General features: G+C 42.0%; 4 protein-coding genes across 4 annotated transcripts; 3 read left to right on the top strand and 1 right to left on the bottom strand.

The window, feature by feature from the left end:
• Positions 1-39: 39 nt before the first annotated feature.
• PCYB_072490 (hypothetical protein) lies at positions 40-1,233 on the top strand (the record flags this gene model as incomplete). The annotated part of the gene is made up of 2 exons (XM_004221646.1): positions 40-1,055; positions 1,179-1,233. 2 exons carry the CDS (start codon positions 40-42, stop codon positions 1,231-1,233), a joined length of 1,071 nt encoding a protein of 356 aa, XP_004221694.1.
• Positions 1,234-2,128: 895 nt separating this feature from the next.
• On the top strand, positions 2,129-6,700 carry PCYB_072500 (hypothetical protein; the record flags this gene model as incomplete). The annotated part of the gene is made up of 4 exons (XM_004221647.1): positions 2,129-3,100; positions 3,159-3,230; positions 3,350-6,335; positions 6,435-6,700. 2 exons carry the CDS (start codon positions 2,129-2,131, stop codon positions 3,228-3,230), a joined length of 1,044 nt encoding a protein of 347 aa, XP_004221695.1. The 3' UTR covers positions 3,350-6,335; positions 6,435-6,700.
• Positions 6,701-7,743: 1,043 nt separating this feature from the next.
• Positions 7,744-9,726, top strand: PCYB_072510 (hypothetical protein; the record flags this gene model as incomplete). The annotated part of the gene is made up of 1 exon (XM_004221648.1): positions 7,744-9,726. A coding segment is annotated over one exon (1,983 nt), but the record flags the coding sequence as incomplete, so codon positions are not given.
• A 357-nt stretch (positions 9,727-10,083) lies between these two features.
• Positions 10,084-10,860, bottom strand: PCYB_072520 (ATP-dependant RNA helicase; the record flags this gene model as incomplete). The annotated part of the gene is made up of 1 exon (XM_004221649.1): positions 10,084-10,860. A coding segment is annotated over exon 1 (768 nt), but the record flags the coding sequence as incomplete, so codon positions are not given.
• Between the last annotated feature and the right edge of the window lie 703 nt (positions 10,861-11,563).

Here is an 11,563-nt window from a genome sequence, read left to right on the forward strand (position 1 = left end):
ACACTTTGCACATTAAGCTGAAGAAAAAAAAAAAAAAAAATGGACAATGCGAAAGGCAAGAACAGGAGCATAAGCCGCATTATCAAAGAGTTTTACCTAAACTGGAATTACAGGAGACACAGCTGGAGAATCAGTTTCTACTACAACTGCCTGGCAATCTTAACTGCTTTCAGCATTGCCCTCACTTTAATATTCCAGCAACTCATAAAATCATTCAGTTTTTTCGTAAACTATTCCTGCGAATATGAACATATAAATTTTATTCTTACAGATTTATTAATCTTCCTAATTTTAACTAGCTTCATAAGCATTTTCGCATTTTTTTTATCGAGGATTTGTTCCATCCTCTCAAATTTTACAATTAACGATTTTATGTCGCTAGGCAAATGGATCGAAAGGATAGGCTGTACTGTGAAATGGTTTCCTTGGGCCTTAGCAATTTTGATCATATTTTGGTTCAGCATAAATGTATTTAATTTAGTTACCTTATATTTCACCCCCAACTTGTGGTGTAAAAGGCGCTTAAACAACATTGCCACGCATGTAGTCAACAACTGCAGGCTGTTTGAAGGTAGGACAGCCGCATGTACCATCGACATGATAAACACTGGTTCCAGTTCGAGCACTGCCAGCTACATTCGCAAATGCAACGACTTGAATTTCCTAAAAAATCATAACTACTTCGCATTCATTCCAGATATGGAAGATAAAAATAATGTAAAATGCACGTTCAACAATATCAACATTTGCACACTGTACAAAAGCTTACGATATAATCAGCAAATACTGGAGAAGGCAAAAGGGCTGACATTAGAAGGCTGCATGCAGAACCCTCCGTCCGAAGTAGAAGATTTTTATGATAATAATATACAGACGAGCGATTTGTACAAATACTCTCAAATCTTTACCATCGGCAGTAGCGTCACTTTTGTGGTCGTCATGTTTTTTTTTTATTTTGTCAAACGTACAACGCAGTTCGATGGGTTGTTTTATCAGTCTATAGACAACTCCGAAATGCTTATACTGCGCGTCCTGCGCCCTCTGACACCCTGGACGTGAGGCTTTGTTTGGCTACTCAGCGGCTATATGGCTCGCGCGAAAAAAATAAAATAAATGAAAAGATTTACCTAATTAAGGAAGAGAATGGCACGCGTATTTCTCCCCCCCCCCTACGCTAGAATGCTGATGAGCCAACTGGAGCCACCTGCGTTCTTCGAAAAGGTTAGTCCATAACTTGAGCTTAAGTGGACCTGAATAATTACACACATATATCTCGGGGACGCAAGTCTACACGAATAAAACGCTGTGAGCAGGTAAATACAATTCGAGAAAATGTTGCTGTACAACAGTTTAGTCATGTTTATTTTATTATATTGTTTTATTTTATTTTTTTTTCTCCCACCCGTGCCGTGTGCACACATTTGCCCACCCTTCCGCTGTGTCCACCCCCTTCTAATTAACTTGTGAATAATACCTACTTTTTACAAATACCGCAATTTTCAAAACATTTTTTAAAAACAAAGTGTACTTAATGTGTCCAAAACAGTTTTACTCCCTTTTCATTACTTATGAGGCAAAAAAATTGGCCAATGCTGTTCTGCTAGCCATTCGCTTATTCATTTGAGAAAAAAAAAATTCCAAACCTAGCCATTATACCTTTACAACTGTCTAATTTGGTTGTTTTTTATTGCATTTAAAAAAATGCCGATTTTACCTACACTGTTCATACAAAATTGAAATAATTCCAAAACGTTCACAGATTTTCTCTTTTGGCTTGTCTTTTTGAACATTTTTTTTTTTTGCTCCTAATTAATTTTTCCATGTGTAGTGAAATAAATAAATAAAAATTTACATGTGTGTATTTTTGACGCGCCTACAACCTGATGGTCTCTTTTGCGTTATTCCTTTAAAGGGGTGTAACGTGAGACCCTTTTCCGGGAATTTTCGCGAGATACACAACATAGTGTGAATAAGATAAAAATTGCACCAAATTAAAAAAAAATTTTAAAATATCTGCAAAAAGAGCAGTTAACATAGCAACTATTACGAATGCCCGTAGCGTAGAAGCGACGACATTCCAGAGATACGTACCAAAACTGATGGTGTTGTAACCCTCCAACGGAAAACGATGGAGAGCGTCAAGGGAAAGCATTGTTATCACCCAGAGAATTGCAATCCATACAGAATTTTCAAGAATATAACAAAATGCTACCGCTGCAATGAAAGCGATGTTGAGTCCTTCATTTTTAACGAAGAGGGGATACCCCTGAATAGCGGAGAAGGGCATAACCATGCAACCACTAACGAATGCGTAGGTGTACTAAAACGTGAACACTCTCGTAGTGGTTTATTATGCAAAGGGAACTTTGAAGAGAGCGTAAATATCAATCATGCAGATCAAAGAAGTGCTTCTACATTAGCAAAAAGGGGGGAAGGAACGAGCAAAGATGATACTAAACTGCTTGACATTAAAAATGGAATAAGTAGCTATGCCTACCTGGGAGATAGAACATCACAGGTGTTGCAAACAAATGGCCCTTTTTGTCGGAGCGTAGCTTATACTTCAAACGATAAGCCAACAAATAGGACATACATTCCAAGGGTAAACTCTGATGAGAAGATAAAACTGTACAACGACCTTTACGTTTATGTTGAGGAATGTCGCCTACAGAGGGAAACGAGAGAGGGCACCACAAAAGGAGAACCACGTAGCACGAGAAGTAGTCTTAATACTTCTCTAAGTGAAGATAAACCGTTTAACCACACACGTAAGAAGGACCATCTCGAAAGGGTGGACAATACGAGCAGCGTATATCACCCCGACGATGAGCACACCTATGTCTATGATGACCTAACAGCGCATAACGACACAAGAGATAAGTTAACACTGAAAAAAATGAAAACAACGATCCAGCTTGGTGATAAGTTAAAGGAAGTTTCTAAATCTGAATACTTAGCGAACCATTCAGGACCATTTCGCAGCTCTGAAAATGAAGAACACGATGCAGCGTCACCATCCGTGGTGGATAATCAACTGACTAGGCATAAAGAGTTCAACAGCAATAACCACGAAAATTGGGGCACCTGTACAGATGGGGTAGTAACACCGAAAGGATGCAAAAAGCAGGAAAGTTGTTCTATGATTCATTTTACCACAGAAGGGACAAATGTACAACAACAGCTCGTTGACAACTTTAGTCAAACTGTTGGAAGGAAAAAAAAAATTGTAAAAATGAAGAGGAGACTAAAAATTCGTTTAAAAGGAAGAAGAAAGAAAAAAACTAAAAATGCCTTTTTGAAGAAAAAGCCATACAATGGGAACAAACTTCGTGTTAGTAAAAGAAAAAAAATGAAAGCCACCTACTCGAGAAAGAGAATCCAAATGAGTAAAGAAAAAAAGGGCTATGCACATAGGGGGAATAAAAAAAGGAATAAGTTGGGCTCAAAATATGCTAAGGATTGTGCTCCATGCAAATTTCCAATTGGGAAGGGAGACAAAAAAGTTTCATCAGATATGCGTAATGGGGTCAATGAGCATTTGGCTCAACTCATTTATTCCAAGCTGAATGACCAGCACGGGAAAAATAAGCGAAGAGAAAGTGGGCCCCCGACCCTGTGTCAGACAAAGTTTGCTAACAGAAAATCACACAAAAATAGGAAAAAAATTAAAAAGGTCAGGGAAGTGAAAAGAGACAAAAAGCTCCAAGAAGTAGCGAAAAATAGTATAGAGCTGGACGAAGCTAAAAATTTGATAACCCAAGATCATATGCAAAGGGATGATGTTGAAGAGGCGTCTATCCTAAATGGCGAAGTGAATTCAGATGAGGTAAACATCGTACCGGGAAGAGATTCAGACGGTTCTATTGCCCCTAAAATGACCACCAAAAGTGTTGGCAGTGGCTCGTACAATTTTTGCCTGAGTGATGATGTGAGTAATTCCTCCTACAGATCATTCCTTGTGGACATCCACAATTTGGAGCTTTTAAAGATCACGGAATATTCTGACCATGCAGATGGTGTGCATAGCACCGGTGAGGCGGAAGAGGATGCCTTCATAAAGAGTGGGGAAAGTCACGAGGAAGAGGAAGAAGAAGGAGCAGAGGAAGGGGAAGAAAACGATGAAGAGGAAGAAGGAAACGGAGAAGAGGTAGAAGGAAACGGAGAAGAGGAAGGAGACGGAGAAGAGGAAGAAGGAGACGGAGAAGAGGAAGAAGGAGAGTACAACGATATAGCTAAATGGGGAAAGGAAAAGCTGGGTAGTAGTAACCCAGAAAATGGTACCAATTTGAAAGCCCGCGTGGAAAGGGGCGCCAACTGGGTGGATCTCACCAACATAAAAGTTGGACTAGAAAAAAAGGGGGCAAGCAAAACAAAAAAAAGTGTCAATGGTCGCAATGCTGGTTTCAATTTCGTCTCTAGTGGTGGTTGCAGCGCAGAAGAAGTGACGTCCATATGTGGAGGCGAATACACCACCTTCGACCAAAACGAAGAGAGATTGACATTTGCGGTTCTGAGGAAGGTTGTCAACTTTCTGGGAGGCGGAAGTGGAGACGTACAATCAGGTGAAACACTAAAAGAGGGCACAAAAAGTTTTAACATAGACAGGGATGGACAAAGAGTAGACCCATTGACAAGTAATCCCCAAATTGACACACCTCGGGAGGATGGTCTTTTTTGCGAAATGGTGACAAGCACAAGCTGGGTAAGAGGCAGAAGAGGGGTAAGAAGCAGGAGCGATGATTCCTTTTTCGAAAAGGCGATTCTCAATACAGATGCGGAGAACTCAGAACAGATGGATACGTGCACGTATAGGCAATCGTGCCAAAAGGACAAAAACCTGTTCCTGCTTCACTCGAACTTGTTGAAGCAGCGATCCTTCTTCCATCAACACGGGACACTCGAAAATGAAGTGATGTATATTCTAAACAGCTTAACGTTTTATTCTCACAAATTGAAGAATGTACTCAACTATGCCATCGGGAGGAGATGCCCAAATGGGGACGCCTTCCAAGTTAAGTTACTTACCCTCTGCTTGATCAATTTAACCGAAAAGGCAAAGAGGAGTGGTGGCCCTACTGTATGCCTTAAAAGTGTTTCAATTTTAATGCATGAATTGTTGGGTCGGGTTCGCTACGGTGTGTTGAGCCTCTCCAAAAATGGGGAAGTCACTAAATTTGAGCAGGTGATTATGAAAACGTACCTAATAGAGTTGATTAAAATGTGCAGGTTGTTGTTAACATCACTAGGGGGGATAAAAAATTGCTCTCGTTTATCATCCGCAGGGGATTTTTCACCCCATAATTGGGCAGCATTGGCAGGGGGGGAAGTACCCAAAATGAGCAAATTGAAGACCTCGCTTGAGAAGCACCTCGTTCGTAATTCGGAAGACAGAAGACTTTTCGAACCACACGGTAATGGTAATGAAAACGCCACCGATCGCGTTAAAGGAAAAGGATCAGGGGCGGTGGCGGTACTCAATTCTATGGCTGGGGACATAAACCAGATGAGCAAACTTACTAACGAGGTTGTGGCTTCGCAGAGTGACCTCCCTATCTACTGTGACATTTACAAGCTAATGAAGGGGCTGAAAAAAAAATTGCTACTCCTAGAACAGAACAGTCAAAACAACTTTTGCAGCTTAAGGCTAATGTTGAAATATCTGGACAAGTTGAGTTATATTTATAGAGTGAACTCTGCGCTGCTGGTTGACCCCAAAGGAGGGAAGATCCCGGCTGACCAACTGGCCGACCAAATGGATGATCAAATTAGACGCATGGTACAAAATGTGGAGGAAAGAATAACCGCCTGGAAGAGGGGAAACGACGCCATTTGCGACATACCGACTTTGTATTCTATAAAAAGTGTGCAAAAAAAAATGGAGAAAAATGTCTTTGCCTTTTTTGAGCAGTTATCAGGGAGGGATTCCCATGGGGGGAGGTCCATTGGCGTTTCTCCTAGAGTACCTAAACGAAACGGGAGTGTGGAGCTAGAAGGGGGAAAAATGGCACATGTTGGAATGAACAGTGTGCCAAACGAATGTCATAGTAAGAATATGAGAGGTCTACATAAGGGTGGCGAGAAAAAAACGTTCGTTGACAACCCTGTGCACAGCTATCACGACGAAACGGAGCATCTAGAACGGCTGAATGAATGCCTAAATGAGGTTATACTGAGCGAGAAGGAGGAGCTAATCACAAACCCTAATGGTCATTACGCCATGTTGAAGGAGTACAAAGAAGAGATGTCCCTATTGAATGACCTTCGAAATGGTGAAAATGCCTTAGTGAATGATTTTTTAGACCACATGCCCAGCTCGAAGTTCACGAAAATCTTAGGTGCGTATGTTAGGGGAACAAGTTCACGTAGGGGGTATTCGGAGTGGGATCCAGTCCAGCTTCAGACTACCCAACATTTGCCTACCTTTTCCCGGAAAGGGAACAAGAAAAAGGGAAGCGGCCTTCCATTGGAAAGGAATTCATATAGAGACTCCCATCCACATTTGAATAATGAAGAATGTCTTAACCACGGAAGTGGGTGCTTTGGTTGTCCTTCACACGATGGGGAAATTTTGCAGGACGTCCTTTCTCTAAGCGAGCCTTTAGCACAACACCATGAAGTAGAACTGTCCAGGAGAAATTCCCACCAATTGAACTTCCCCGATGGGAGTACCAATAGTGTTAAACATTTTAAAATATATTGAAAGGGTGGCTGAGCGGGTAACGTGGTTATTTTGGGAAGCGTTTTTTTTTCGTTAGTGCACTTGGCAGATTCCCCTGCAATGGTGAAAACAGTGCACCGATGTGTTTTACCTGCTTCCGCGCTGAGACGAAGTGTGGGCTGTATTTAATCTTCCCAAATGCAAACCCCCCCTCCCTGAGAAGGAAGACGGAAGGAACGTCGCTTCAGCCGCTCCAACCGCTTCAGCCGCTTCAACCGCTTCAACCGCTTCAACCGCTTCAACCGCTCCAACCGCTTAACAGTTTTTTGCGGAGTGGTATGCGCGGCTCGTAATAATCCCATCTACATCTCCTCGTTCGCGTGTTGCTTGAGCGATCTTCTGTATCGTGATTCCGTGGAAGAATTTCGTTAAATTGTGCAGAGTTAAGAGAGTATAGCATGTATGCACGAATGCGCACCTGTGTGTAACGCGGGAGGAGGGGAAATTCTAAACGGGGTGCTTAATTTTTGAGCCACTCCAATGGAGGAACACCTGCACATTGGCGTTATTGACAATGGTGCCTTTTTTTTTTTTGAACCCCATTTTGTGCACGCGCACGCGGTCATCCGAAGAGAAAGTCACTTTGCACGGAACAGAGGCACCTTTGACAATTTTTATTAACCAAAAAGGAGGAGCTATCAAAAGTTATACCTTCCGTTTTGCTGCACCTTAAGCGGTAAATTGGTTAAGCCTCTAAATTGAGCGTCCCCACACACCCGTGTAAAGGGAAAACTGCTGGCATGAAAAATTTACCCATTACGCGTCCGAAGAGAAGTAAAAATAGGCCAGTCGCTGTGTGTGTATATGTGTGTGTGTGCCGCTGTGAAGAATAGCTCCCCCCACGGATGAGATAACCCCAAAGCAGGGTTCACGTCAAGGCAGAGCTCGTCAAGGCAGAGCTCGTCAAAGGAGAGTTCGTCAAAGCAGGGTTCACGCCAATACAGAGTTCACGTCAAAGCAGGGTTCACTTCAAAACAGAGTTCACTTCAAAACAGGGTTCACTTCAAAACAGGGTTCACGTCAAAATGGCGGTGAATAGCGAAGAAGCGATGACGTCCCCAATAAGTGAGGGGGAGCTGAAAAAGGTGTACTATGAACATTTTATAGACGATTTGACGGATGAAGAACTCATGTACAAAAAAACAGTGGAAGATTTATTTTATATTTACAAGTCATTTGGGTTCATTTACTCTATCATTAAAAAGGCAAACCTCTTGCTAAGTAAGGAGAACTTCGATATGTTTTTAAAATCTCTTGTAAGCTTTATTGACGAGCTCTTCCTGAACAACCCCAGTTTGTTTGACACACAAGGAAATGATGTAAAGCCAAATTATGCCAATAAAGAAATCGGAGGGGGAGCTACGAAAAAGAGGAAAGGAGAATTTGAACAGACATATGTAATTAACAACAGTGATAATAATTCTTTTATGATCATCCTATCGAAGACATACATTGAAGAATTACTAAAGGATATAAGGAATGTAGACCCAAATTTCAACGAAAATAACCCACAGGATTATTTGTTCATCACGAAGCATATTCTTAAAATGAAAAACACTCTCGAAGTGGAACATGTGAAGAATCGGATAGATAAACTAAAAAATATATTAAATGTAGGGAAGAATATTTTCCATGTAGATGAACTAGTGGATGACTCTAATGAGAGTGATGGGAATAAGACGATAAAGGTACACGATCATATCGACGAGATGATAGAAAAATTGAAGAACATTGGACCATCTATCGTTTCGATTGTTTATAAACAAAACCTATGGTACAAACAGATTGTCAACAAGTCAGAGTATGACAGCTTAAATTCGATTCTGAACTTAGATGTAGATGCAGACAACAAAGTGGTAGAATCCACGTACGCAGATGTGATTCTGCTTCTTGGAGATAAGATGACAGAAAATAAAGACCTGCTGATTGCCAAGGAGAAGCTGGAAAGACTCAAAACCAATTACGATGCGGAAATCCAAAGGAAGCTTCAACAAGAAATGGAACTCTCCAAAAAATTAGAGGACAAAAGAAAGGCTGTGCAGTTCATAATTGACAGATATAATGAGTACACCTGGTTTGACAAGAATTCCCCAAAGAAGCACTCCTTCTACATAATAGGTATTAACCCAAAGACGACTACGGAGGAACAACTAAAGAGCTTCGGCAAAAGACTGAAACATATTTTGCACCCCGATAAGGAACCCGACAAGGAGTGGAAGAAAAAGGCTGAGTCTGCTTTTAAGGAGGCGTCCCTCGCCATTTTGGGCTGCCAGCAGGAGTTCAAAACGAAGGTCCTCAAGAATCTGGAGCCCGGCCCGCCCGCTCCGTACTTGGCGCTCATCGGGATTGAGGCGGGCAGCGACACTACCGGGGGTGGCGGTACTAGTGGAGTTGGCGGTATTAGCGGAGTTGGCGGTACTAGCGGAGTTGGCGGTACTAGCGGGGGTGGCGAGCAAGGAACCGCGCGGCTCCCGCAGTATTACCCCACGCAGGCCTACTATCCCAAATTCGAGCTAAAGTGCGTCGACCAGAAAATTGGTACCATCCTTATTGACATCAAGTGCCCTGTACAACTGGGAGTGGTAAAAAAAGTGATCCTATACGTGCACAGACCCATCTACGGAGCCGAGCCACTCAATTTGATCCCAGAAGATTCGTTCCTTTCGCACAAAATGGAACAAAACGTCAACGTGAAAAATTTGAACCAGCCAATTGAAGCCCGAGTTGACTTTGTCCAACCGTTAGAAATCGCCGCATCTACCAAGTACTACATCGGCATTCAGCTAATAGCGGAGAGGGGAAACACCATGATAAATTGGAACTCTATCAATATAACACTCCACAAATTTAGCAACAAAAATATTATTAAGAAGCTGTTGTCATCGTTTAAGAATGCCTCCTTCATTAATCAGGCCCAACTGAATGTGGTCCTGTCCAACGAAAACAAGGACGAGATGACGAAGTATTTGAATGAGTGTATTGCCGCGGCGAAGATATGGGCGCAGACAGTGTAGCTGGGCGCACCCATAGATTTGCGCTTCACCGCCCCGACTCTGTTTTGCAGCTCCCGCGGAAAAGTCACATGTTTTTTTGTACCTCACGGCACAGTTACGCTGCAGCACAGCAGCAGTGCCGCACTACCACACTACCGCACTGCCGCACTGCCGCACTGCCGCGCGAGGAACGCTTTAACATTTGTTCTCAAGAACACTAACGTAAGTCTTTGTTCATTCCAAAAATGGCGGTTGGTTGGTGTACGAACAAATTGAATATAGATGGAGGGATGTGCCGATCCAACTGAAAAAACAGTCAACGTGGGAGGAGGCACTCCCCTCCCCTCACATACACACCCCTCATCCCCAGTTAGGACTTCCTAAGAATCATGCGTAATGCATTCTTTGCCTCGCTGTTTGGTAGGTCCTCCAAATCATAATAGCTTCTAGCAATCTCAAGCAGCCACTTCCCATCAATTTTGGTGACTGTCCTAATAAAATTTTTTGTGGTTAATATAAGTTCGTGATACATGACCCATTCAGGGTTTACTTGAAAGACCGTTGAAGGGTGCAGAGTGACAATTTGAATATCCTTCACAGTGATGTAGTACCCTTTGCTAGTTTTGTAGGCCACTTGTTGGTAGAACCCGCTGAGAAGGGCCTTCCTTATATTGACATAGTAGTCAGGATTGGATGGGTTCATGGACACAATTTTTAAGTCCATCTTTTCCATTGTCCTGATTAGTTGATTTCTAACATTTTGGGCAGATGTCATAGCTCGATGATTTAAGAAATAATCATAACAGAATTTTTTCGAAGCATTTATATCCATTCGGTTATAGTTGACAAAAGCATGGAACACATTCATAAGAGTTAGGTGATCTCCATCTAGGTGTGAGAATCTCGTTTTCATTTCGTCCGCTTCTTTACCTTTCACTTTTGGCCTTAAAAAACAGTAGGGTACCGAAAGCATAGCTGCAATGGTTAGTATTTCGCTAGAGCAGCAATAGTTTGGGGACTCAATTAACACTTTGGCTAGCTGAGGATCTACAGGAAATTCAGACATGAAGTGTCCCTTCTGTGTTAATTCTCCCTCATCATCTAATGCCCCTAAGTAGTTAAGCTGTTCAAGGGCTCTCATCAACGTCTCTGGTGCCGGTGGGTCCATAAAATCAAAATGAACTAAATCGTCGATTCCTAACTTTTTTAAATTTAAGACAACAGAACCTAAGTTGGATCTTAAAATTTCTGGATACGTCTGTTCGGGTAATGTTTGCTCGAAACACTTTTCTGTGTAGAGGCGAAAACACTTGCCAGGCTTTGTTCTCCCTGCTCTTCCAGCTCTTTGTTGAGCAGACGCTTTCGAAATTGGAGCAATTAATAAAGATTCAACTCTTGCCCTTGGATTATAGACCTTCTGTTTTGAAAACCCAGGGTCGATAACATAGACGATTCCTTCTATAGTGAGCGAAGTTTCTGCAATGTTAGTGGATAGGATACACTTCCTCCCCATTTTGTCTCCTTTAAATCTTGGTTTGGGTGCAGGTTCGAATATTTTCTGTTGCTGAGTCGATGGTAAGGAAGAATAAAGGGGTAGTACTACCAACTGACCAGCACTTGCATTTTTCGAAACTAATTTTTCAATCTCCTTTTTCGTCATTTCGATTTCCTCCTCCCCAGTCAAGAACACAAGAATATCTCCATCGTCCTCATTCACATGGATATCGTACACAGTCCTGATGACTACCCTTATGTAATCCTTCTCTGCTTGTAGGGTATAAAAAATTTCTACAGGGTATAGCCTCCCTGGGATATTTAATATTTGGGAGCCATTAAAAAATTTTTGGAACTT

This window comes from Plasmodium cynomolgi, chromosome 7, assembly GCF_000321355.1.
Source record: "Plasmodium cynomolgi strain B DNA, chromosome 7, whole genome shotgun sequence".
In the NCBI taxonomy this organism is placed as follows: Eukaryota; Apicomplexa; class Aconoidasida; order Haemosporida; family Plasmodiidae; genus Plasmodium; species Plasmodium cynomolgi.